This window comes from Anopheles cruzii, chromosome 3, assembly GCF_943734635.1.
Source record: "Anopheles cruzii chromosome 3, idAnoCruzAS_RS32_06, whole genome shotgun sequence".
Lineage (NCBI taxonomy): Eukaryota > Metazoa > Arthropoda > Insecta > Diptera > Culicidae > Anopheles > Anopheles cruzii.
The window spans coordinates 26,401,810-26,427,020 of record NC_069145.1 but is presented as its reverse complement, the minus strand read 5'-3'; the positions used below and the strand labels follow the sequence as shown (position 1 = coordinate 26,427,020).

Here is a 25,211-nt window from a genome sequence, read left to right as displayed (position 1 = left end):
GATGGACATCAAACCATGTTCCTGAGCCTTCCATACTTGAGTCGCGCTTCGTGTGTTTTGACGAAAGTCAAGTTTGAAAGCTTTGGCAACAACTTTTGACAAGATTGCCGCGGCGAGTGTAACATCGAAGTTGTTGGCCGAGTTGTTGTTTAGGTTTCCTTCGCCACCAGATTACGATCCTTCTCCACCCGGTGGCTGAGGTTTTTCGAGTGGGTTTTGCATTTTTATTACGTTCGGTCCTGTTGTTGTTTCGCCTGCAAACGCCGGCAAAGTTGGCGAAGAGTTTTAGGAACCGAAAACTCAAAGTTTTCCAGCTAAAATTGCTTGAACTAAACTGTCGGCTAGCGATTAAAGGCTGAAAGCTTACGCTCCGCATCGGAAGAGGGTTTTCTGCGAATGGCTGTTGAATGTGCTGGCTGTGTGTTGGTCCTGGGAAGCCGCTTGGCCCCCAAAGTGGCGAGTTGGACGACGCAAAAGCATCAAAAGACCGGTTGGCGTTTATTTGCAAAACAGTTCCGTGATTTTTCAGATTGAACCCTTTTCAACGGCAACGTGCAAGTTGATGGGTGATGTCGCGAACAAATTGTTGCGGCGACCACTCATTTTACAGCCCTCTCGAATAATTGCAAAATTAGGGTAAATAAAAGATAATTAATCGAAGAAGTATTGATGCCGCCACATGCACCGATCGGGCGATACAATCGGTTTGGTTTTGCCTTTGTCGCTCAGTGGTGTTGCGGGCTGCATACCTTTAAACTGAGAGCCCCCCAGCCCGGGAAATGGAAGAAAAGTTTTTCCATCCATTATGTTCACCCTTCAGAAGTGTCAGGTGTTGAATATTGCATCGTTCTGTGGCGTGACCATTGAGCCATCGTTTCGCAGCGCCCAGTTCCCTCTCGGTGCCCTATCTTCATTTCAATTTATCCGGGTGACAGATGGCAAATTGAATCGAAAGACGCCGAAACTAAGTTTTTTTCGCCCTTCTCCGACGCTTTCTTCGCGCACGTTCGCGTTTCGCTCGGTCGGTGAGGATTAAACCAACTTTTGCACCTAGCTTCGGGCAGCTCTGCGGTCGACTTTTGGTTGGGGCCGGACATCTGCGCGTTCAGCCGGTAAGCTCTTTTGGTCTCGTGCAAGTTTGGTCATAAAAATATCTCCCAGAAATCGATTTCTTTCGTGGCGCGGTGTGGTTTAATTTCGCTAAAGGGGTTCTACTTTCGGCACGCAAATGGTCCGCCGGAAGAGTGGAAAGTTTTTACGTCGTGCAAAAATTATTTACGGCAAAGATAAAACAATGCATCGGTCGCGTTTTACTAAAAAAAGTTAGAAGTTAAACACCGAGATTACTTACGCTAGTGATTTAGCAGAACCGAAAGGCTTGTTTGGCGTTCCAGAAAAATTTCCGTACCGTTTCTCGTTTGCCGCTGATTGGATTCCGTCGGGAAGTTAGGAAAAGTTCTGTGTCACATTTTTTATTCAACGTCGGGCAAGATACACAGCGGAAATTTTTTCTCTCCATCCGGTGCCGGTGCAGGTTAGAGCGAGTATAACTTTTCATCTACGAAGCAGGTATTTCTCGTCTAGCCAAAGAGTAACTCTCGGGCTTCCCGGATCCCGGCTAGCGGAAGTTCAACCCAAAATCGATTCGGCGAATTGGATTTTGTTTTTACAGATCCCGGCTGCTGGCAGGATGCGAACCCGAAACACACAACTTTGGATGACTTCAAACAAAACAGTGAAAAACGTGGTACAAAAATGTAGGTCAAATGTCGGTTAGAGAAAAAAGGCATCTCTCTATCTCTTTCTCTCTTTCTCTCTCTCTCTCTCTTTCTCTCTCAGTTTGTCTCTTCGTAGGTTGGCCACAGCAGTACGTAAGGGTGTTTGGTCAATGAAGTTGCAAAAGGGGTTTTCCGTCGGGTGTGAGTCCTTTCTGTATGTAAAGTTTTCCACTCCCAACTTTGCTTCGCTTTGGTTACCTACGGACTAACTACAAAAAAACCCGGGGTTAGACCACAAAAAAGGGAATTAGGTTCGTTCTGAGGTACAAAACAATCAGATGGTATTTGAAGGTTGGGTTTTACGCGCACTCATGAAACTCGAAAACAAAGTGAGATATTTTAGAATCAGATAAAGAGGCTCCATTTGCTCCAGAGATCCGATTTTTACGCCGCTTCGAAGTTCATTCTAAACTAAACTTCGCAATTACGAGCTGGACATTTCTGCGTAAAAGAACAAGTTTTCCAGCAGGTCACGAACAAATAAGGTCACCAGCAGTCGCACTTTATAAATTATTTCTAGACTGATAGAAATGAAATTTTCACGCCCCACCAGCCGGAAAAGCGACGCAATTGATATACGCTGGAAATTTGGCTGGCTGTAGGTCGCGAGGAACTTGCACAAGTTTTCCTAAAAATCGATCACGGATCCAAACGCCGGATGTTGGACGAGCGGGAAAAAGCGTACTGGCCGACGACCCGGACGGGTGCATAGCATAACACACAGTCATGCATAGCAAAATGGCAGCAAACCGGGGACGGAGCTAGGATGAATAATGGAATGCAGTGTCCAACGTCAAAGGTGGAGGCACCCCTTTGCTTCTTCACATACTCTGCAGATGTTTGTAAAAAAGCTTATGAATACAGAGCGGCCCGAAATGATATCCTGGGCTGCCAAAGCATCGACGAAGCCGCTCCGAGTGTAGTGGTTGATTAATGGGTTCAATATTCCATTTTTATTTCCCTCGTTCACGAAGGTTTAAGCTTCTTTCAACCATCCATCTCAGAATGCCTGTTTGATGTTTGCTCATCAGTGGCAAGCTGGAAGAGTTCGGGTGGCCATTGAAGTTAAACGGTAATGAGCGAAATTGGCCTAAGCCGATAATGAATTGGCTCTTGGCCAACAGGGCAAATGAAGCATTTTTTCAAAGATTTCCATCGATTCGTTTCGATTTGCTTCGCCCAATCTACGGCACGGCCACAGTCGAATGTCTCGCGTGAAGTTTAATGAATTGCATTACCGAACGTTGTTGAGCTGCGATGGGCGATAAATTAGGTTTCCAAATTGGCAATCTTTAATAAGAAAGTCAAATGGTGGCCGCGAAGCACGGCACTCGGTTTCAACGTGGAGCCCCCACGCAATCATCGTGACAATCGTTATTTTATTTATTCTTTTTTCCCTCCTGCACCGAAGGTCGATGTCGAATTGTATCGACGAGGCACGTACTGACGGCCGCGTTCTGACAATTTGCTTATTCCCCGGTAGGACGCCTCCAGCAGAAGGTGCCTCATTAGCCGTGCGTTATGTCGTCGCCACTTCGTGACTGGGTTCGTAGTGAATCAACACATTAGTCGAGTGTGTGAATATTTACGGCTCGTTAGCTAGGGCGACTGTGGGACGAGGCGGGCTCGGCCCGGCCCGTTGATTGATCATAAGACCGTGTTCGGGTGCGACTGCTGTCGTGTGAATGTTTCCGCATAATTTATGTCATTAAATGTCAAAACTAGGTGTGCTTTTTCCACACGATGGTGACAGTAATAGAAAATTCATTCTCTTTCAAAGCGATAATTTTAGTTGACGTTGACGTTGACGAGGTTTGTTTTGTGAGCTTCTCTAACGTTCGAAGATTATTTCAAATTCTTTCGCACCCTGCAAAACTATCTCGCTCGTTAAAACGAGATATTAGGAAGGCTGAAAGGCCTTCACGGTAAAGATGAAAAGAGTAACATTTTATAAAGTCTCAAGTCATGGCAATCAGCATTGATTTCCGGTTGGTTTGCTTTCCAACTCACTGCCCGCAGCAAGCTTTTGGAGACTAACCAATAGATCTTGCTATAAGTCAAATTAGGTTACGTCTCATTAATCTTGCTTCAACTTGTTGACTAATTGAATGGTTCCATTTTTAAGTGTTTTAGAACGCTCGAGGTAAAAAAAATCCTATTTCGAAGCAAGTGAAACGCGTTTGAAACTGGTTTAGCGTTAGCCTGTAAGCATCAAAAGAGAGCTTTTCAACAAAGAGGAAGTGAAGGTTTATCTTCAGAGTTGAAGTGTATTTACATATCACTCGGTTCCCAGAAGGGCAAGTTCCCTGCTGTGGAAATAGTTTAGTACCATCACGCAAGCACGAACAATAAACATGAGGATTCATATCTTGTTTGGATAACCAATCGATGAGAAAGTTTCGTGCCAAGGGAGAGAAGAAAAATCATAAGTTTACTTTCACGCAGGCTTGAGGGACGCAAAACGGTGTCATCCGGGAGGGCAGACGGTTGACATACCATTGAGATTGATTTATTACAATTGAAGTCACAAAGAATATCCGGTGCCTTTGAATAATGCTGTGTCTCTTTATTTTTTCCCTTTTTCGAACCAAAATAACGCAAACACGGATGCGTTGCCCGTGAAGCATTATAACACTAATGCACTAATGTTTCAAGGTGTAATCGTTCCGCTTTTTTCCTTCTTCGGAGCCTTTGAAGTATTTTAAGTCAACGCAGAACGTGACTAGTAGCGATTCATCGCCGGCGGGTCGCGCATTGTCTCCCGCGCGAAGGAAGTTACAAAGTCAACAGGGCGCATAAGCCTTGGAAGAAAAATATTGATTTAACATCGCTTGACGGACAGCGAAACCTGCCGATGTTTACTGAAACCACCCTCGACCACCATGACTCCTCAGGCTCTGGGTTTGATATTTTTCGGTTGCAAATATTCGCTCCTGTTCGCAGGGCGAAAAAGGCGAATGGCGCAAATCGGGATCACGAGTGTTGATTGGAAAGCAAAACAAAGTCACTAACTTGAGATTTGAAATCCATCCATCCAGCGCCGGCCGTGGCAGACCACAAACACTAACGAGCCCGCCTGAGTGATCACGTCAAGCCCGACCTCGTTTCGCGCCATCACATCACGCCAGCCTTATTACGCCGGGCGAAGGCGAAAAGAAGAAGAAAAACAAGGGCGGTAATTTATTCGCCGCAAAAGACTCGTCATAAATTTCCTTCTCTGTTTGCGGGCTACGGGTCCATTGATTCGCTTTGAGTTCGTTGGGTTTTTGGGAACACGGTGCGATCTTAGGTCGGCGGTCGGTCGAGAAGAGACGGTGCCTCTATCGATCACCAGGCGCCTCCATCGACCGGCGGCGTGATAGGAAAATGCGAAAGCGTGGCCCCGGCCCCGGAGCAAAGCGCAATCGAGTAAGTTCGTAATTTGAAGCATTTTATTTTTGAAGTCTCTTTGTCGGCGGGGCGAGCTTTTCCGTTATTTCCATTACTTTTTATTTTGCTGCCTAAACGAAACGCAGTTCTTTTTTGGGCCTTGCGCTGACGCACTCGCTGTACTTTTCTCCGCCTAATGCACAGCTATTGAGGGGCGAAATTGGGCAAAGTTAAATGAAATGAAAAATGGGGCTTGGGTGTAGTAATCCGTCGGTACGGGGAGGGCACCGACGCCGGAGCCAGTCGGTCTGCTGGGCGGTCCGTGGCTCGAAGATATGGCGACGATGTTCGAGGCTCCCCGCGGTCGGTACTCTACGGTCCGTGACTGCCCCGTTCGAAGTTGTGCCCGACGAATAATGTGGACTAATGGCCTTCGGCAGCGCCGCCGGGGCATGCTTCGGACTGCCTGCGGCGCGTTGGGGTTGACGGGTTTCACCCGAGGTTATGTTGATTTTCCCCGTATCGTGCTGGTCATCGGCGCCACGGCCAATAGTTGCTTCACGGTCCATGACTTTCTGAAGGTTTGGCCGAAAAAGGCAAAGAAAGTCGGGCACCATCGCTGAATGTACACGTTCATTCAGGAGTGGTTAACTTGGCTGGCTTTCGCATTTGGGCGGGCCTGGCTAGCCAACGTGCTGGTCCTGGCCGGTGCCGAGAGGCCAAGAAGCTGTGGAAAGTCGTCGACCACCGTCGTCATCGCCTACATTAAGCCACAAAATATTCTGCCGCCCGAGGAAACCGACAGCCGGACCGAAAATGGCCCGAAAGTGACTGGGGCGCCGCAAGTGGCAACAGCAATTTCGTAAGGGCGTTTGCTGGGCGAACGTGAGATTGTGGGTTTTGTGTGGATTTATTTCCCCGTGGCTAGGCTGGGCTCTCGGTCAACGCGCGGGTCCATTTAGGATGTCTTTTTCGCCTCTCGGTTGGGGGCGCTACGACGTGGGTTACGATGTCGATGTCATTCCGTCGAAATGGCCCAAAAGAAATTGATTATTGTCGGAGATAAAAGCAAAAGTCGCGACGTCAAGGATAAGGCGGGCTGGCGTTGGAAAATGACGTGCATCTAGACGGTGGAAAAAATTAGCATTTAGCGAGTATTTTGGATTGTCTGCTGGAAGTGCGCTTGGAGGCCGTAATTCATGTCAAGCGTTTTGTGTAGTTTTGGGATGTGGAGTTCAAAACAAATTAAATTCAAAAAAATGAAGAAAATTTTGAACCGATTAGGAGAATTCTATTCAACAGTTTCCGTTATGATAACTTATTAAATTTTTATTACAAACTCCAATGAAACAATTGAAGTTCCGACCTATCTCGAATCAAATGAAAGTGAACTTTCAACACCCGTTCCAGACTCTTGTCACTCAAACTGTAGGGCCAAAAGATGCCACATTATCAGTCCCGACCGAGAAGGAACAAAAATTGTAGCGAAAATTTATCGTTTTATGCTTTCGGCAGCTTTCAGCTCTCGCGCGTTCCCTTGGCGATTCGATAGAAAAGGGCCATTTGTTATTGATTTCACTCCTCGACTCAGCAGAGCAGGGCACAATGGTTTGGCCTCCAGTGAACACATCGAACCGTGGGAAATTGGGCAAAAATGAGAACGGCCATGAGCAAATCATGCGAAACGAACAAGCGGAAGTAGGAGCGAGCGAATTGTAACGCTTACTTGTTTGTTAACGCTAGATGTCGTGTTAACCTTTATCGGCGATGGGTGTTGATAGCGTTGGCTCTGCGAGCTGTGTATTCTGTCACCGTACACGAGATCGTCGGATTAAGTGGAGCTAAATTTTCATTGAACCAGAAAAATACTGGTTCGGCAAGCTGCTCAGTGAACCGAATTTCGTAATCTAACGCAGGATATCATATCCGTTTCCTGCTGCAAGCAAAAAACGGGGCTGCGGAAACATTTCATTCGTAACTTTTTATGGTGCGAAACACAAATGCTGCATTAGTGAAATGTTGGACTAATTAGTGTACTTATTTGCAGAGTAGCAGTAACCAATTAGAATGCGCCTCACGGATCAACAATCACAATTTGAGTTATATTTAAAAATACAAAAATGCCTTCTGTTATCCAAACAACATGAGAATCGGTTGGATAGCCTTTATAAATTTTCAAATTTCACTTAAGGAAATCGCCGTACTACCACAACAAACGAATACCGGGACGTTTACGTTTAGTCTTATGTTTTGGCACAATTTTCCGTATTTTCGCTACAAAAGTTAAGGTCGTCCGGGTGGTTGAGCTATTGGAGAAACGTGCTTCCCGTACGTGCCTGTCTTCAAATTAAGAGCACAACTTGACAATGCTTGCAGTCTAATACTTTGTACGTGTTTAAGAACTAGTTGGTGGAAATAGTTTAATTCCGAAATACGGGATAAAATGAAAGTGTGTCGCAATCATTTTTGCACAGTGTTGGGAATTTGTGAATACTTAAATTATATAAGTTGTGTAACTTGACCTTCTGTGCTGCAAGTCTTATTTTAAATTTGTAAAAGGACGCTTTTTTAAGCGAGTAATAGTTTCCAGCTGAGTTGCTGATCACAAGCAGGGCCCCTGAAGTTCTAGAAGAAATTGCATTGGTGTCATGGATTGAACCATGATGACCGTTTCAGAGACAGGGTTCAAACATTTTGACCACTACTTAACACCAGTCAACCGGGGAGGTCATGGCGTGGCGAACTTGACTAGACTTGAGTTCGATTCAGAGGAAAGCAGCAGCCCCAGAGCATATAGAAAATATTGACACAGGATGTTTGTCTTCGAAACCCTTGGTGGTAGTTGTTTTTAAACACTCTTGATAGTTTGTTGTTTTGCCATGTTAACTGGTTCAATTACTTCGGCTGTGCAGGTCTGCTTCTCGGTGGTTTCACGGAATCTACCAAAATAAGAATCTATATCTTATTTTTCTACAATGAACCAGCTGGCGTCATGCGAAAACCACATCCTGTACTTCTGTTAACGGTGTGTGTCCTACTCATTTCTCAAGTGTGACTAAGATTGAAATTATAATTCATTCCGCTTACGCTGAACCTGTCACGTGTTTACGCACGTCGTGGGAAACCCGACGTGAAGTGCGATCGAAAATGGTTGTAAAATAGCGGATGAAAGCCACCGTTGGCGTGGGCAACGAACGTGACAAGGACGAAGCGGCAACCGTTGACAAACTCCCGCAAACACCATTTGAATGTCATTTATTTTCCGGTTCAACATAAATCAAGCACGGCTTCCGTCTCTTGTCAAACACGCTGAGCAGCGTTTCGACGGTTTACTTTACATTAGATGTTTTATTCGTTCGCATTGGATTGATTTTTTGCTTTCCTTTCTCTTTGCCAGCATATGTACATTTACCCCCAATGAAGAAAAAACCGACGTTTTTGCCCACTCTTTCGGCTTCTGTGTCTGTGTGAGACGTGCGATTGCCAGTGCACGGACAGCATAATGCTTCAGCTGTCTGTACAGAGTAGGGACGGCTGGATGTCTGGAACTGAGAAGGGAAACTTGTACTTTAACGACCTTAATCATGAATGTTTTGTCGTTTTCCGGTGGTGTTTGTGCAAAGGGAGTTTTTATTAGTAATCGCGTTTAAATGCCCGGCTAGCATTTAGAAGATACTTTGTTTACTGTTGGAAACTTGTTTTATCAGTATCCTTACAGACATTGGTCGTTCCGATGCAGATCGGCCGGCGAGTAAATTTAGTGCCGCCAAAACTTTGACTAGTGAAGAGAAAAAAAAACCCCGATGCTCGTCACAAACGAGAACCAGAGGCAGAACGTTCGCAACGTTACGGCAACGTTAAGTGGATGTTGTGAAAAGAACCGAAGAAAAAATGTAACAAAATTTTAACTTCATTTATTTTTGTCGTAGCCGAGCTTCCGTATTTTGGAGTTTTGTAAATTGTTCAGCAGATGAGCATTGTAATTCAAGATGTTTCTTGCTTTATTGTTTGCAAAGTTTCACCAAAGTTAAGCTGAAGTATAAAGTGTTGTTTGGTTAAAAGTTGAAAACCGGTCCAAGGCAGGTTTTCGGACTGGATGTGGCCGGCGGGGTAGTAATTCTCGACAACGGTAAGTTTTAATTATAAAATGGCTCCTCCCAGCCAGACTCCAGCCATCTTCGTTCGGTGTCAGCTCGCTTCATGGAAAATGAAAAGCGCCACATTTTCTCTCCTGGTCCGTGGGCCGTGGGTATTCAGGCAAAATCCACCGCCCGTTGATGCCGATGTAGTTAATTGATAAATTACTTCATTTATCATTCTCATCTGAGCGTGAAATAGCCACACACACGGACCACGTGCAGGCACCAAAGCAAAAAAAAATGCAGGATTAAAACTTTACAGACGTATCAAAAATCCGACGGAAATTCGCTCGACCAGGCGCAATGGAAAACCCTTTTCAGCCCGTCGTCAACGCTGGAGAGCTGGTGGCGTTTTTTTTGCCTGAGCTGCCCAAAAGTTCTCCAGCAACAACGAAGGTCATAAATACGGTCCAACCCGTTCTTCTAATATTGAAAAAAGCAAATCAACGAAGGTCGACGAAAGTGTGTTCCAGTGAGCGAGTTGGAGAAGCCCTAAAAAAACCCCGAATCCCCGTCGGTGACAAAGTGTTGAAAATGTGGAACGGCCTTAGCAAAGTTTGTTGTAAAAGAAAACCCAAGCCGGCCCCGGCCAACCCGGAGGTGTCCGAAACGCAGCCCCAGCAAAAAAGTGAATCACTTCGCACCGGCACCAATTTATTACCCCCGCGGCCGGCTCGTGGCGGAACTTTTTGAAGAGCGATTAGCGCCACAAAGATGTTCGGACCCGCGTTATTGATGATACTTTTCGGTTAACTCAACGGGCCCACCGGAAAGTGTTGATCCGATAAGATGACGGTTGAATAATGTGCACCGACGGATGGCCGCCATTACGGAACAGGCCAGAAGGCCAGTGGGTGTGTAGGATGTCATAATTTCAACACCCTCAAAGTATTGATTACGTAACCGGACGAAGGTCCCACTTGAATCCTTCGAACTAAGAACATTTTTAAATTACTCGTAATGTGAGCTAAGATAAAATTAAAAAAAGAACAGTTAATTGATTTCTCCCTCGAACAAGTGGCAAACTGTCTGTCGGTGGAGTTCTACATCTGCGTTGCTGGGGCAGATGGAAAACAGACTTCGATCGGACTGCTGGGTCACGACTCTCCGCTCGCTCTACTGCTTCGGCATACGCACCTGTTCATTTTGGTTGGCGGTGTGGCGTACGGTACGCCCAGGAACGCTTCGATGGGTTTGAGAAATTTATAGCCTTCGAGCGGCAGCACCAGACCCTGCAGCCGTCCGTAGCGCGTCTGCACGATGCGGTTGCCGAGGCGTGAGTTTTTGTACAGGTCCATCGTGGCACCGTTCAGGAAGCGCACCAGCAGAAAGTAGACGATGCAGAAGTGCTGGAACTTCACAAACTTCATTTTCGTCCCCGGGTTGGTGGTGTCTGTCGGCGTTGTTTGCTTCCCCGTCCGCTTCTACTGCCGCAGTGGCGACTACTATCTTACAAACGATTAACGCCGGTGAGGACGGTGAGTAGTGTTCCGACGGTAATCTTCCTCCGTTTTTTTGTTTGTATGCTACCTTCCTGAGATGCTGCTCCAAGATCCTCTAATCCTCACTGAACTGTTTTTTTTTTCCTTTCTTCCCGCTCAGCTCAAGAAAAGCAACCTCGCAACGTACACTCTCGATGTCGGCGAGTTCTTAGGTTCGGCCCGGTACACTAACATTGCACAACCGGATTGGCGTGGACTATGTAGCACTGAGCACACTCACCACGCTGCCTGTCATCTGCGCTACACCCAGTTACTGGTACCACGGTTGCACACGGTTCACAAACTTCCGTTACCCTCCGGAAAACAGCCCTACCGTCCGTGGCATCAAATTGCACCGAAGACCGGACGGTGGTCGATAAGAAGACGCAGCAACTCTGCCCACCAATAATGACCACCGGCATCAGTCTCCGTAACTGATTCTCCGCCAAGCGCGCCACCGTTGGTGAGTGTCGAAGATGTCAAGTCTTGTACGGGACTTCCACTAACTGGCCCGATTGCTGCTACCGGAAGTAGCGGTGGTACCGGGGGGACCACCGACAGTCACTGTTGGTAGTAACATTTTTTCTTCCTGCCTCGCACCACTGTCACAGTGTCTCGCAGCGTGCTGGGTGTGATTATCGCTCGCTTCGAGCGGTTGCGCTACCAGGTCGAGCTCCCGTCAAAGTCGACTCGAATGACCCATTGCTGCGCATCCAATCCAAGCGTCCGGTTAGCATTTTTTCGTCTCGCCTCGGCCCGGCCACATTTTTCCGAGCCCCGAGTTTGGTCGGTCCGCGGTTCGATCCGGGCAATTTAGCTCCGGTTGCGTCACGGGCGACACCAGCGGCGACCACTTGAACTAATTGCAAAACGATAGCACTGCTGCTGCTGCTGCTGCTGCCAAAGCGCCGTCGATGACTTCATTTCGTATCGATCGTGCGCCGCGGCTTTCACGTCGGCCACTCGTGTCCTTTACGGGTTTAGCACTGCAATTGCACACGCCGCTCGGTCCGTGCGAGGTCGACACCGCCGGCGAGGGCTAGGACATCATCGTGCGCCGGCTCATTAGTCCCCTGCAAATGGCACCAGTTGGAATGAGAGCGTAAACGAAATGGGAAGCGATCATAAAGTGGGCGAAAACAGTGGTAAAAAGAAGGAAAACAAAAACAGAAAGAAACAGTCACAACACGAAACCGATAGGGCTGTATCTAATACGCTCGACAAATAAAGGGTCATGGAATGAAGTAGTCACTATTGTGAATCACACACACACACACACATGACATGGCTCTCTGCAGCAATCGCTACAAATCGTAGACCAATAATCGTCCCGATTGTCGTCCCTCGGGCACCACCAGGTTCGTTTTGTCACCGGTCGCTCGGATGGCCGGGTTCGTAACGTAGATAGTTCGCAAACTATCGTCACCACCCACTACCGGGCCGAACTGGGTGTTCGTCCGAGGACCACCAGGCGTGCGCGCCGTCCGCTCGGTGCCATTTATCAGTCCAGAGAGCATCATAAACAGTGACACTTAACGATCTTTTGCGCCGGAAACCGGAACCCCACCCCGATCCTGGCGGGCAGCTTTTGATGTTTTCGTCGCTTTCTTATGGATCCGGACAACCCGAAGGCGGCGCGACCAGGCGTTCGGAGGCGTTCCGACGTTCCGCGATAAGACCCAGCACCGGTACCGGCTCGAAGGCCGGCCGGATGTCGTAGGATTTGTTCTTCGATGGCGACACCGGTGGCTTGTTTGCGCCCCGGCTCCTGACGGGCCGCCCGCCTGTTACAATCGTATCGAAATGTATGTCCTTCATCACCTTATACACACACATCCGTTTACACCGGAGCGCGTGGGGAAGCACGTTTCCGGTAACATTCGGTGGCGAGCCTGATGGCGTTGGCGAGACCGAAACGATGGTCCCTTGTTTGGTGCGCGCTGCGGTGCAACGAGCACACTAACGGGGTGACGGTCTTCCGTGGCCGTGCGCCTGGTAATTGGGTTGTTTGTCGTGGCTATTGGCCGAAGGTCCTGGAAAAAGAAAAAAACAACAATGAATAGTGATGGCCATGGGGGTTGTTAGCAGTGTTCGCTGGGGCAGAAAAGGTTTTACATTTAGTTTCGTTTCGAGTGAAATATTTCCATGAAAATGTTTCACGTTCAAACGGGATTAGTTTAGTTTAATGGGTTATAGGCACTGCGGTGTCGCGCTATGCTGGCTAGCAGCAAGGAAACAAAGGTCGTCCATTCTCGCCATTTGCAGCTTTCTGTTCTGGTTTGCCTGTTTTTGTTTGCGTTTCGCAGCACCGTTCCGGAATGCAAAGTGCCTTTTAATTTGTTTTTTGTTTTTCCGTTCCCATCGCCATCGTGGCAGTTCGGGTGGTGGTCTAGCCCAGACTAACGATAATATCTATCACCTGTCGGCAATTTGTGTTCCTTGGCGTGCTAGGCGAGGGCGGCTCCTGCACGTTATTAATTACGCTGGCCACCGAGCGAACCGGTGGCGTGTGGTTCGCCTTTTCGCTGCTCATAAATCTGTGCCTTCTAAACTGTACGTGTGTGTGTGTGTGTGTCACACTGGCCACGTAATCATGGGTCGCGTGCGTCGCGGGGCTGAAGTGCACACCGGTGACGACATGCCACAACACGGCTTAACGGTGAGGGCCACCCGCAACCGAAAAATGGGTGTGCCTGGGAACTGCACTCATTGCACCCACCGGACCAGACGGTCGAACCGCACAGAAGTGTAGGGTGCACGGGTGTCACGGTGTTCCCAGTCCGACGGCGAGACTAGTTGTTTTCATCCTGCTCGTTCCGCTCGCGATGGACCCGTGCTGGTGTGGTGTTTTGACACCCTCAGTTTCCGGCCAACACACCGGGCGCGGCGGGCGTTTTCGAGGTATGTCCTCCGGTGCCCATTTCTCATCACCGGTGGATGGTTGGCGTGTGAAGGTGGCCAGACCAGACAGCGAGAGCATAAGCCAGCAAACTGCGGGAGTCACCGCCTCCCTACAACCCATCCGCCGGCCGAATGTCCAAACGGGTGACTTTTGACTCCTTATTTATTCGCATCCATTTCCAACCGCAATGCGCACCGGAGAGATGCTCGACTTGCGGAGGCGTGTACGGCATCCCCAAACCCGGTGGGGTGCCGGGTCAATGACATCGGCGATTTGTGCAATAGAATGAGGGCCGAACTTTCGTGACCGACACTGGTTGGAGTGCTGTAAGCTGGGTGCTTCTGTGTGTATGTTTGTCGAGTGACTGATAATTCTGGCGAAACACTGCCAACCCGACTTATCAAAGCTACCAGCAATGGACGGTGTTGAAATACTATGTTGTAGAAAAGCGTTCCCTGGATTTGCTGACAGGTTTTGACGCACGAGTCTGAGGGCTGGAAGGTGTTTTGATTTATTTCGTTTTTCGGGTTTGTCGGGGAGCCGAAGTTTTTGATGAGAACTTTTTCGTGTGGGAGACTAGTCTTTGCATGCGATACGCCGCCGCCGCCGCCAGTGGCGGATTTGCAATTCAGAGCGATAGGCGACTTTCTCATTTTTAATTCATTACATTATGCTGGTTTCAGAGTGCCACCATCACGTCATTCAGTACGCTTAAAAAGTTAAGCTGTTGGACGAACTTGTTTGAGTTTGATGTTGTTTGTTTGAGTTTGATTAATTGTTTGAGGAACTAACAGGCAACATCGTGCGATTGAGAGAGCATAAATTAAGGCGCATTTTCGGTGCTTAGTGTGATTTTCATAATTTTACCAGCTGCAATCAAATGATGTTATGGCTTCAAAATTACTTTCAATAACTAGTGAAATGACTAATATTAATTAAAGTAAAAAATACTTTCGAAGCGGGTGCGCTTGAAGCTATGCAATACGGCTTGGAATTTTCTTAACGATACGTTAAATGTTCGGTGGCTTAATTGACTTTGTATGACAAAAAGTGTCACAAAGGAATTAGCTTTCTAGCGATGATAGGCACCAACTTCGCTTCCTGGAGTCATCGTTTGAACAAGCAAAATGTTGGCGCGTGAAGGCGAAAAAAAAAGTTTAAAAGCTTTCCCGCTGTTCTATTGGATTAGGGTTGGTGCCGAATGCATGTTCGCCATTTTACTTTGCCTCGCTTACACAGGGAGCTGGAACGGCCACGAGCGTGGCCCAAGTGCCTCAATCGATCGGTTAATGGAAAATGTAAGCCCCAGCGACGAGAAGGGCAGCGTGTATTGGGATCCCGGGAAAAATGTCCCGGGGCAGCAAAATCGTCCATGTCTCGTTTCCTGGGCGACTCGATAGAGCTTCCGGGCGGCCGGTGACCGCCGAGGATTACCCGTAAGCCACGTGTAGCCAACGGCGAAAGCTTGTTTTCCTTAGCCCGGCTTCGATAAGCTTTATCCGCAAATGTAGTGGAAACATTATGGAAACGTGCACACTGCTGGCACCGTGGGGTTTCCCGCTGGAGTCCCGCTATCTACAGGATACACTGTTCCCGCGCCTGATTGCATTGCACTCGATGATTGAGTCTGTCACAGCTGCAGCGACTCGAGCTTCGCCCGGTTTCGTGCTAACCATTCCGGATCGGGCTCGGCAGTGGGGCTCTAATGTCAGTTTGCGCTTCGCCGACGAGCCGAAACAGATGACGGCGGCGGCGGCGGCGCTGATGTTGCTGCAGCATTATGTGCTACATTTTGGGTGAAAGAAGGACAAGACAAGATGGATGGAGCCCGCGAGGACGGGGATAATCCATCAGGCGGCTAACTAATGTGCTGTGCCAGGTAATTTCTCAACGTTCCGCGAGCTCCTGGCTTCAAATTCGAAGAAGCTCGCTCGCGCGCTGCATCGTGCGCAGCAAACATTTTGTTTATTTATGGTGCATCCTGGTGAGGCCTTCGAAGAAGCGAGGCCCCATGGAAAGCCATCTGTTTGGAAATAAATCTTCCCGCCATCGGATCGGTGCGCGCCGGTGATGCGACAGGTGAGCAGAAGAGTGGCAGGCCTGTGGGTGGCAGATTTGATCGTTTGTTTGCGCTGCTGGCGCAAACATGGCACACGAAGATAAACACGCGCGTCTTATCGCATAGTTCTCCGGCGCGTACTACTCCGCCGCATGATGGATGGGTTTGTTGTTTGTTGAAAAGGACACGCCAAGCATCGTCGTCCTTGCGTCTTTGGCGACGGCGGCGGCTTTCGCCCCGGGTTCATTTGCTGGGGCCAATCTTTATGAGATTATCGGCAGAAGGTGCGAAACGAAAACAAGGGTTTTATTTCCACCACTATCGTCGGTCCAGCTGGTGGTGGTGTCACATTGCACAGTACCGGGCAGACCCCAGGCGAAGGCTCACTTTTATGTCGCACAATGTTATGGTTCCATAGTAAGGGGAGGATTTTTTGTTTCTCCCGGCAGCTCTGGTGCTGCCGCCCATCCGTTGATGGAATCGCCGTAGAAGGTCGGAATGGTCGATCGCCAGGATGAAATCACTTCCAGGTAATCTTTCTTCGCGAACCAGCGCCATCGGGCCAGGATCGGGAGCTCTTACGGTTAACTGCCTCCCGGGAGCATTAACGGAGAATTTAAGTTGTGGCAGCACCACAAAGACACACACGCACAGAGATGGCGGGTCCCGATGGAGAAAACGATAATTGAAACAAAGGCGCACGTGCTGCTCAACATGCCGGGCACGTCCCGGCATGTTTGCTGCTACTCGGCCTGGGTCCGATGATGGCGGCCGGCCCAGGCCGACTTTCGAAGCAGATTAGACCGCCGTCCGGCATCGGTCAGGATATGGACCGGTGTGATGCCGGAAGAAATTAATTCTTCGCCAGTGCGCTTGGGAGGTGTAACAGCGGCACACAGTGGAGCGTGTCACTTTAGAGCCTTTCCATTGTTTCAAGACCATTTTCAGTCTTCCCTGGCCGAACTGGCCCACTGGTCAAATTGTGCTACGTTTTTCAAGGGCTAAAATAAAACTCACAGATGGTTGTTGTAGTTAAGGAGTTCCTCTTGAATGATTATGGATTGTTTTAAAAATGTTAGTTGTGTATAGTGCCAAATTAAAAGTCCTACCATTTGACACAACAATTTGATAGCTTTTCATTTCAACACGCCACGTTCTCCGTTTTACTATTCTACTATTCACTATATTGTTCAATTATCCGACTATGTTGCATCAGTTATCAGTTTTAGATTAGGAATAGACCTAGTTGACAGGTCTTTCACTTCCCGATCCGTTCACTGATTGCGTGTAGGTAAATAAATGTACTTCAATACATCAGCGTCAGCAAAATTGCTCGAAAATGCTCGTGGCTTGTAAACAAGCGAGTTTCCAATTGCCGCATTGGTCCGGGAGACCCGCAAGCAGCTTTGCCATATCCCGTTGGCACCGAGCATGACTAAGACCCACTCCGCACGGCGCACCAGGCGAGCGTATCGGCATCGGCGTATTCGGAATATTCGGAAAACAAAAAAAAAACGAAACGGAAGGATTTCGTGAGGCATGCGTGTGCTGCGCGTGTCGATGTGCACGTGTGTGTGTGTGTGTGGGGGGGTCTCGTGGAGTGTCCCAAAATTACATTTCAATCATTTTCCAAACCACCGCCCCAGGCATGAATCTCGGGCACTGGGAACAAAAACGACGAATAGGGAAAACAATTTGCAAAACTTGCCCCAAAACGGCCCCGGGCCCCGAGTTCGACACTTTTCCGTTTTCCGTCACCGAGGAATCCGCTTTCGAAGCATGCCCCCGTTGCTGGGCCTTTCATTGGAATTCATGAAGCATGCAAAGCAGTACCACCGACGTTGCCCTTTTCTTAGCTTTAATTTCCCCGCGCGTCCCACGCTTCTTCCGCTGGCCCGCCGAGGACAAAATTGATACTCAGCATAATTCGTTTCGATCTGAGCGCTTCCGATGCCTGCTCGTAATCTTTTGCTTGCGCTGAAGAGCTGGTATTTTCTGCAGTTTCCAAGAGGAGCCTGAGCGAGAGGACAACCTGAGGAGGTATCCATCGTTAAGCACGACATCCCGGACACACGCACCCGGTGTCGGAGGCACCGGAAGCGGATCCGATGGAAGCCGGAAAGTAGCTTTTCCGCCGCGAGAGCATGTAAGTTGTGCACAGAAACACGACGGCGAAAAAAGCGACGAAAGAAAACATCTGCCATTATGATAGAACTTGCTGAGGCGGTACATGAGCATTTTCCATCGATTCCGGTGGCATTTGGGGCATGCGTGTTTTCGCATTTATTGCGGACGAATGGCCGCAACCGAGTGAGATCGAGAGAGAGAGAGAGAGAGAAAGAGAGCGAGCGAGAGAGAGTTGGGACCTTTTATGAACAGGAGAAAAAATTGGGCCCATCGTTTTCGTGTTTTATTTTCAAAAGTTGATTGAATTTTTAACCGATATTCAGGATGTTTCATTCCGACAGAAGATTATGTTTTGCTACTGATTACGTTACAAAATGGAGGGTTACTAAAACCTGACAGCATGGCTTAACATTTACCGTCATGAGTGCCACAAAAAATGTGGGTAAACCCTGTGTGGTAATTTGATTAATTTTTGTCGCACCAATCATCACATGAACGATGCGCACGATGATGCCCCGGTCAGGAATGAACACATAAAAGGCCACACAGTGTCGTCCTCGTCCATACTGGGTGGGCTGCTGGTTGGCTGCGTTAATAATATTCATCCATCCTTTATGATATAGGGTGTCGAAGACCCCGGGAATGAAGGGGGCCGTTTCGTGCCGTTTTCTCTTCTTTCCTTGTTTGTCGTACAAACAGCTTAGCGTTAGGCCTGCGAAGACCCTTCTGTTTACCTTTTGTGACCCACTCGGCAGCGGCAGACGCACAGGCCATGATCCGGCAGCCCGACGACCGGGCAGCAAAGACGATCTCCTACGATGAACGATAGACGTTCGTTCCCCAAGTCATTTCCTTCTTTTCTCGGTGCATAATTGAAGCGAAGTGCTCCCGCCTGCCACCCGAGTTCGGGTCGCGGTCCGCGGAAGAAGGATCCCGTCCCGGAGCTTAAGTGATGCACGGTGCGCCTTTTGAGATCACCTTTTCCCGGTTCGTCGTAAAACGAACGGGGCCACACGACCGGGGGTCTGTCGTACTTTTTCTCACCTCCCCCTAGCCGGAGCTTCAGATGTTGATTACACAGCTTGCCGGGTCGCTTCGCCAAGAAGGCGTTGGAAGGCTTGCTGTGTCCACCGAACCATAACCCGAGCCGAAGCTTCACGCGCCATATGCTGCCCGCTTTAGCGGACGTAAGAGTTGCTGCGTGTAATCCGGCCAACATAAAAGGGCACTATTGATATGACTCATGGCATGGCAGACGACGGGCAGACGAAGGCAACGAAGACTGACGGGAGCGGGAACTTTCGTCCCCGACGAAAGGGGACGAAACCTCAGACGTGTACGTTCGGGCGAGACGTTCCGCTGGCGGGAAGGCTGTGCGGAACTTGCCCCAATGGGTTACTGGCTGGTGGCCGTCGTGAGGAAAGTGAATTACCTGTTAACACTGATGGGCACTGCGGTCGAACCGCTCACCATCCGGGGAGTGAACAGGACGAAACCACGTGAAAGACCTTCGAAACGAGCAATCGCATACAAACTTAATAAGTCCAAAGTCTACAGTCTAGCCGGGTGGACGGCCATAAATAGACGGACGGTTAGCCGTGTGAATGCACCCAGTGATTGAAATAGAAACCCTGGAAAGCCAACACTGCCGGATGGTTTCCATTAGCATAGTGGAGTCAGCACGAGAACCACTTTCGGCACTAAAGTGCTAATCGCACTTGGCACTTGTCACTGGGTTCATTTCGTATGCCTTCCGACCAGCACTCTGTTTGGGAAGCACCAGCATCACGGCTGTGTGAATACTTTTGCAACTGAAATGCCATCGGAAATGGATTTGGCTTGGGGTTTCCTTGAACTTTGCGACAGAAATAGCATCGCAAGTAATAGGAGAACCAATACCATTTTAATTTGATGCGCCACACTTTGAATGTGAAATACGCCTAAATTTAGGCAATCGGTTATCCATCCCACAGCCGTGCCAATAGAAATCTCAACGATCTCTTGCCATCTTATTACACATCCTAAACCACCTACACGCAATCGTTCATCCATCATTTTGGCGTTTCGGCTTAAAACGTATGTCATTTGTCAATCGAAGTGTAGCTCAATACCCTGGTGGGTGTTGATCGAATGCTGTTGTAACATCGATTCCCGACAAACCGACAGACACAACTTCTCTGTTGCCACTTGGCCGTGCGTTTAATTTTGGAAAAGCTCATTCGGTCGCAGCACTATAACTTCCATTGCGTACCGGTCGTAATTAAATGGCAACCATTTCTTTTATCTGTCTCCGAGAGAGCAAAGGCACAAGCCACACGGTCGTGTGCTCGACAAATCATTCGCCAACCCTGGCATGCACCGTGCCAGCTAGAGCCACTCGATGCTGATGGATCCTCGGTGGAAGCAATCAAAGGGAACGATTTGCCGGCGTAGGCTCAACCCACGGCGGCGCCTACACGGCCACATGTCGCCCGACAATAAAGACTAAGTTTCGGATAAGAATCGCTCGTAAACAAGTTAATCCAATTACTCAAAGCATCATACCGACCGGCGTGGAGCGGAATCTTGCTCGTTCGCCGAGCTTTTAATGGATGAGCTGAGCTCGAAAGATTTTGGTATCACAAGTGGGGCGGAAACTTTCCTTCCGGGGTAACCCGTTACGAGGAGGTTTCAAGTAGGTCGGTTGTCCCGTGATGGCGGGCAAAACATTAGCGATAGGAGATTGACGGGGTCTCTTTGATTGCTTTCCGAAACCGCTTTCCAAAGCCGTTTGGATTTCCAAAGGTTCCCTCAAAGGCACAGCGCTGTGTAGAAGCCACTGCCAGCATCGCTCAGCTGTGGTAGTAGTTTCCTGTTCCTTCGTGGAAAGTAATTGGGATGCAATACGATTTGCAAAAGAACGGTACGAAAACTACTGCTTCTTCGATAAAAACGAACAAAAAATTAGCCATCTCTGGCGAATGGTGATTCGTTTTGCTTTTGAAAGAAAAAGTTTGAGGCTGGAGTTGGAAATTTATGTCATTCTCCGCGAGTGCTTCGCTCTCTACAGTGAGTGATTAAATAGACCAAACGAAGAAGCAGCAACCAACCGCCCACAAACGAAGGTCAACCTTTTGGGTATTCGGCATCAAACGCTTGGTCAAGCTGTACTCACGTTATAGTGAGGTTTGTACTTGCAAATGAAAGCAAAGCTGCCTGCTGCTACCAGCCAGCGCCATGGAGATTATGAAGCGGCCTGGTAATTTATGCAGTGGGTTGGCAAATAACTTTGGCAGCTGTCTGGCCTGAGCACCAGTATTTACGCGAAAAGTAGGGATCAAACCAAATTAAAACATGACAGATAAAAGAGTCGGATATAAATGAAAAAAGTTCTCAGGCCAACTCTTGCAGCGCCGGCATCCGTGGCTGGGAAAAATCATTAGACACGAGCAACAAGAACTAGTAATAATACCACCGAAAACGATAATAATATTAAGAAAGATGAGAAGGAGAGCAAAAAACTCAATTACAGCGAAGCACCGAGAGCGGAGATCAAATTTTTAATAAAGTTTGTTTCCAGATTACGCGCCTGTCTGGTGCCGGGCTATCTGCTTGGCTGGCAACAAATGTAAAAGGCCCCGAGAAGAAGGTATCAGCCATCAAGGCGCGTGTGGTAAAAGCGGAGGCTTCTTCAAACATCAGCAGTACGCACGAACGAATAACGTTCTGACCATGCACAGCAAACGGCAGTGGAATCCGAAAGCATACGCTCATAAAGTGCCAGCAAAAAGAAGCGGTTCAAGACTTATGGTCGTCAGGAGCGCCTCTCGCGCTCTCTTGTTCGATACATCCTGAATAAATTAGCCCGCTGGGAAAATAATAAATTCTTATCGGAACTAACGGAGAGGCCGGTGGCTTATGAGTTTTGCGTGAGCGCGTGAGTGTGAAGTGCCACGGTCGGGGCGAAAGCGCAAGAAATTAATAACGTAATTTCGTGATCCAGGCAGATTTTCGGGTTTTGATAAATTGTTTTTCTCCCAGGCCGCCCCCGGGTCGCCCGGGCTACAGCAAGGGTATTGGGAAGGTTCGACAGCGAACGAAAAAAAAACACACTCACCGACCCACACAATAAACAGGAAAACGGGTTCACCCGTGGAACTGGAAGTTGGTCTCCCACTTTGCGGAAAGTTCTACGGGTAGATTATCCGCCCCGTCGGAAGGTAAGAGGTGGCGTTAAGACCGCGCATTACCGACCCCTTTCGGCCGAAGGATATGGTATTTAGGCGCATACTGTTAGGGTATGCGACGAGATTCGGTCAAACTGGGCGAAAGTAATGTAGGAAACGAACAAAAAAATGTGGAAAAACTCGGAGATGCATAAATAATGGGTTTTGGATTTTGGTCGCGCTTCCGACACCTTTTTCTGGCAGCCAAATGAAGCTCAAGTACCACTTTGTGGCGTAACTTTCCGTTCTTCCGGGGTTCTGTGGGAAGCAGTTTCGAGTGACACGTCAGAGGGCCGCGCGAAATTGAATGATGGCAATAATAATAGGGTTCACGGGATCTCGTATGGCGGAAACATGGGATGATGTGCAAACTCATTCCGCGCTTTCGGCCGACGATGCTTGCTTCCACTTTGGCCCTATCCCACCTCCCGGGGGACCCGGGGAAGCCTTGATGGGGTGAGTCCTTCGGTACGAGTGGCACAGCACAGCATTTTTAATCGTCAACGAGAATCCTTCCGACATCGGATCTGGCCTTTCTGTCGGCCAAACCGCGCGCATGATGGCGCCTGTCAGGTTGATCCTTCCCTTGGGGACAATCCGCAGGAAGGTGTTTGGCGAAACTCTCCCGAGTAGGGTTAGTTTGTTGCTTCACTCTGTCATCCCCGGTCCCCGGAGAGCGTGCCACGCGGCCTCCCGAGCGGCCTCGTGCATACTCGGTCGATATACAGTATGTGGTATGCAAATATTTTCCACGTCACACACACACACGCGCATTGTGTGAAGGGAAAACAACTCAGCAGCTTTCCGTTTCTGCTAAACCCGCCCACCGGAGCTATGCATCTCCCTTGCCCAGGGAGAGGTTTCTGTAGTAACTTTTCTACACGGTCACGGTCCCTCGCGCGGAGGACTCGCTTCGAGCGATTTACCGGAAAGAGGATTTAAAGAATGTTTGGTTTCATGTGGGATCATCGGGCCTAACCAGCGCGCTCAAAACCGTGAAAACTTGTCCTTGTCCTTTCGAGTCGCTGGCCAATGGCGGTAGCCTTCCATTCGTTAAAATTTGACATGATGATGATGCATTTAGGTTCAGGTTCTTGTTCCCGATCATCATCTTTCCCCGGGTTCTTGTTGTCACTGTTTTATTACTAGAGTTTATGTTTACTCTATATTTACTGTTTATTATTTATTATTATCAGAGCGAGCAGAGCCGTACTCAAGTTGGTGCGGTGTCAGGGTTCGAACTGACGTATTTTGCTTAGAAACCTATTAATCGATGCAGCGCTGAAGGATGATCTACGGACGTACCATGTTGAGTAATTTAATCCCTAATTGAAATTAATCTTTCGGTACATCGTTCTCAGGCAACAGTCGTCTCGCGTTGCAACAACGCCCGAAAGGAGTTCTTTCAAATGAAACTTTCAAGCATTTCAGTTAAAGAAATGGTTACGAATGAAACGGGCTACAATAATTTACCATACAATTGGAAAAGGCGTTGGTCGCACGTTTTCGTGGCAAATGTGGGTAGCTTCACATCGGGAGTCCCCTTTCCCATTCAGCCGGCCATGCCGAGATCTGGCGTGACGTGTTTCATAAGTTTCCTACCAGATCTCCAAGAACGTGTACCGTAAGGTTATGGTTGATTCATTATAACATCCGAACGGGGGCGGCTTGGCCCTTGGCGCTTCATCATTAATCATGTTCGTAATGGTAGGAAGCTCTCTTCTATCTTCCCGAGCAAAGAAATCGGCAGAATAAATGCTGCTCAGCTTCCTACACAACGGGGTCGTTTTTGTTGGGGAAAAGAAATATTTCCACCTGGTGAGGATGGTTCTCCGTTCCGAGTGGCGATAAAACGAGCAAACACAAACCGAATACAGCAATAAGGAGGCTGGCCATAATCTGCAACACTCTTCCGTAGCCAGAAAGGCCACAAAAAACGTGGTTTCCAAGAAAAGCTAACTGAATCGGCAAGGCTCCCTGGATCAGCCGTAATCCTGTTTGCCGGGTGAAATCACAACCAGTATCCACAATCAATCAAGCACCGATTCGTTGACACCGAAAGGTTTGATGCTTATCGAGCCAGACAGATGTAATGAACATTTAGGGCGCTTTGTTGCTGGTGTTGGTTCGCTCGCGCCGCTGCTCAAGTGATGTCTCGACGGCATCAATTACGAATACTACATTTTTCTCGGCATAGGCTTTCGGTTCCCGTTCCAGGGCTAAGGAGGCGCCGTTTCTTCGTACTGTCACTGTTGATACTCTACAACACGCGCAACGAAATGGAACGCCTCGGAATGATTATATCGTGCTGGAGTGATGCCTCCCCGTTGCTATGGCGTCATTCGTTAGCATCCTTCGGGTACCGTCGGACGGCACGACAATGAACGCTCGTTTGAGCCAAAGTATCGCTTTGCTATGTTATGGCTATCGTAACTAGCAGCTGGGGAGAAACCTTTCTTGATGTATTCTTTATTATACTACGCCAAGATTGGGCAGAAGACCTTGTTTTGGCATCCATTCGCAGAACACGTTCAAGGACACGATGTGTACGTTGGGTCGCGTTCGCGGAACCGAGTATGTGACGCTATCAAGGTTCCTACTTCATCGGTTAGATTTTAGCACATTCAGAAAGGTTGCCAACATTGAATGGCCATTTAGTTTCCCAGACTCAAGTGCCTCCAGATTAATGGATGACAAAGATTGCCCAATGAGTTGTGCATTGTTTCTACCGGAACGAAAGCCATTAGAAATCGGATTAAATTTTATTGGTAAGTCTGTCCATTGTCTGGGCGAGCCGATAAAAGCTAACGTCATGTAAAAGTGAAATCTCGACCTCGGTTCATTGACGTGGGCGTCGGAGCCGCACCATAATCACCAAACTAATCTCCCTCATCTATGGGTCAGTTGGGGAACTTTTCCATCGATTCGTGCGCTCTCCCACGGCCTGCACCGCACACGCGTACGGAAGAATGGAGCAATACTCTGCTCCTTCCGGTGCGCCTCTAAAATGAGGTGCCAATGGATGGCAACGAAAGCTACACGTTTATCATCGCGACACGTGTTATCGCGGGAAACAATCAGCAATATCGTTAGATTGCTGCGAGAACTGATAAAACGCTGATAAAACACAACGGCTCGTTGATAGTATCGT

The 25,211-nt window shown here is 48.5% G+C and overlaps 1 protein-coding gene across 1 annotated transcript in view; it reads right to left on the bottom strand.

Moving 5' to 3' along the window:
- Positions 1–10,656, bottom strand: part of LOC128275547 (neuroligin-1) — a 56,598-nt gene extending 45,942 nt beyond the window's left edge. The window contains exon 1 of the mRNA XM_053014089.1: positions 10,424–10,656. Within this exon, the coding sequence (XP_052870049.1) occupies positions 10,424–10,656 (233 nt within the window). The remainder of the gene's footprint in view (positions 1–10,423) is intronic.
- Positions 10,657–25,211: the final 14,555 nt, after the last annotated feature.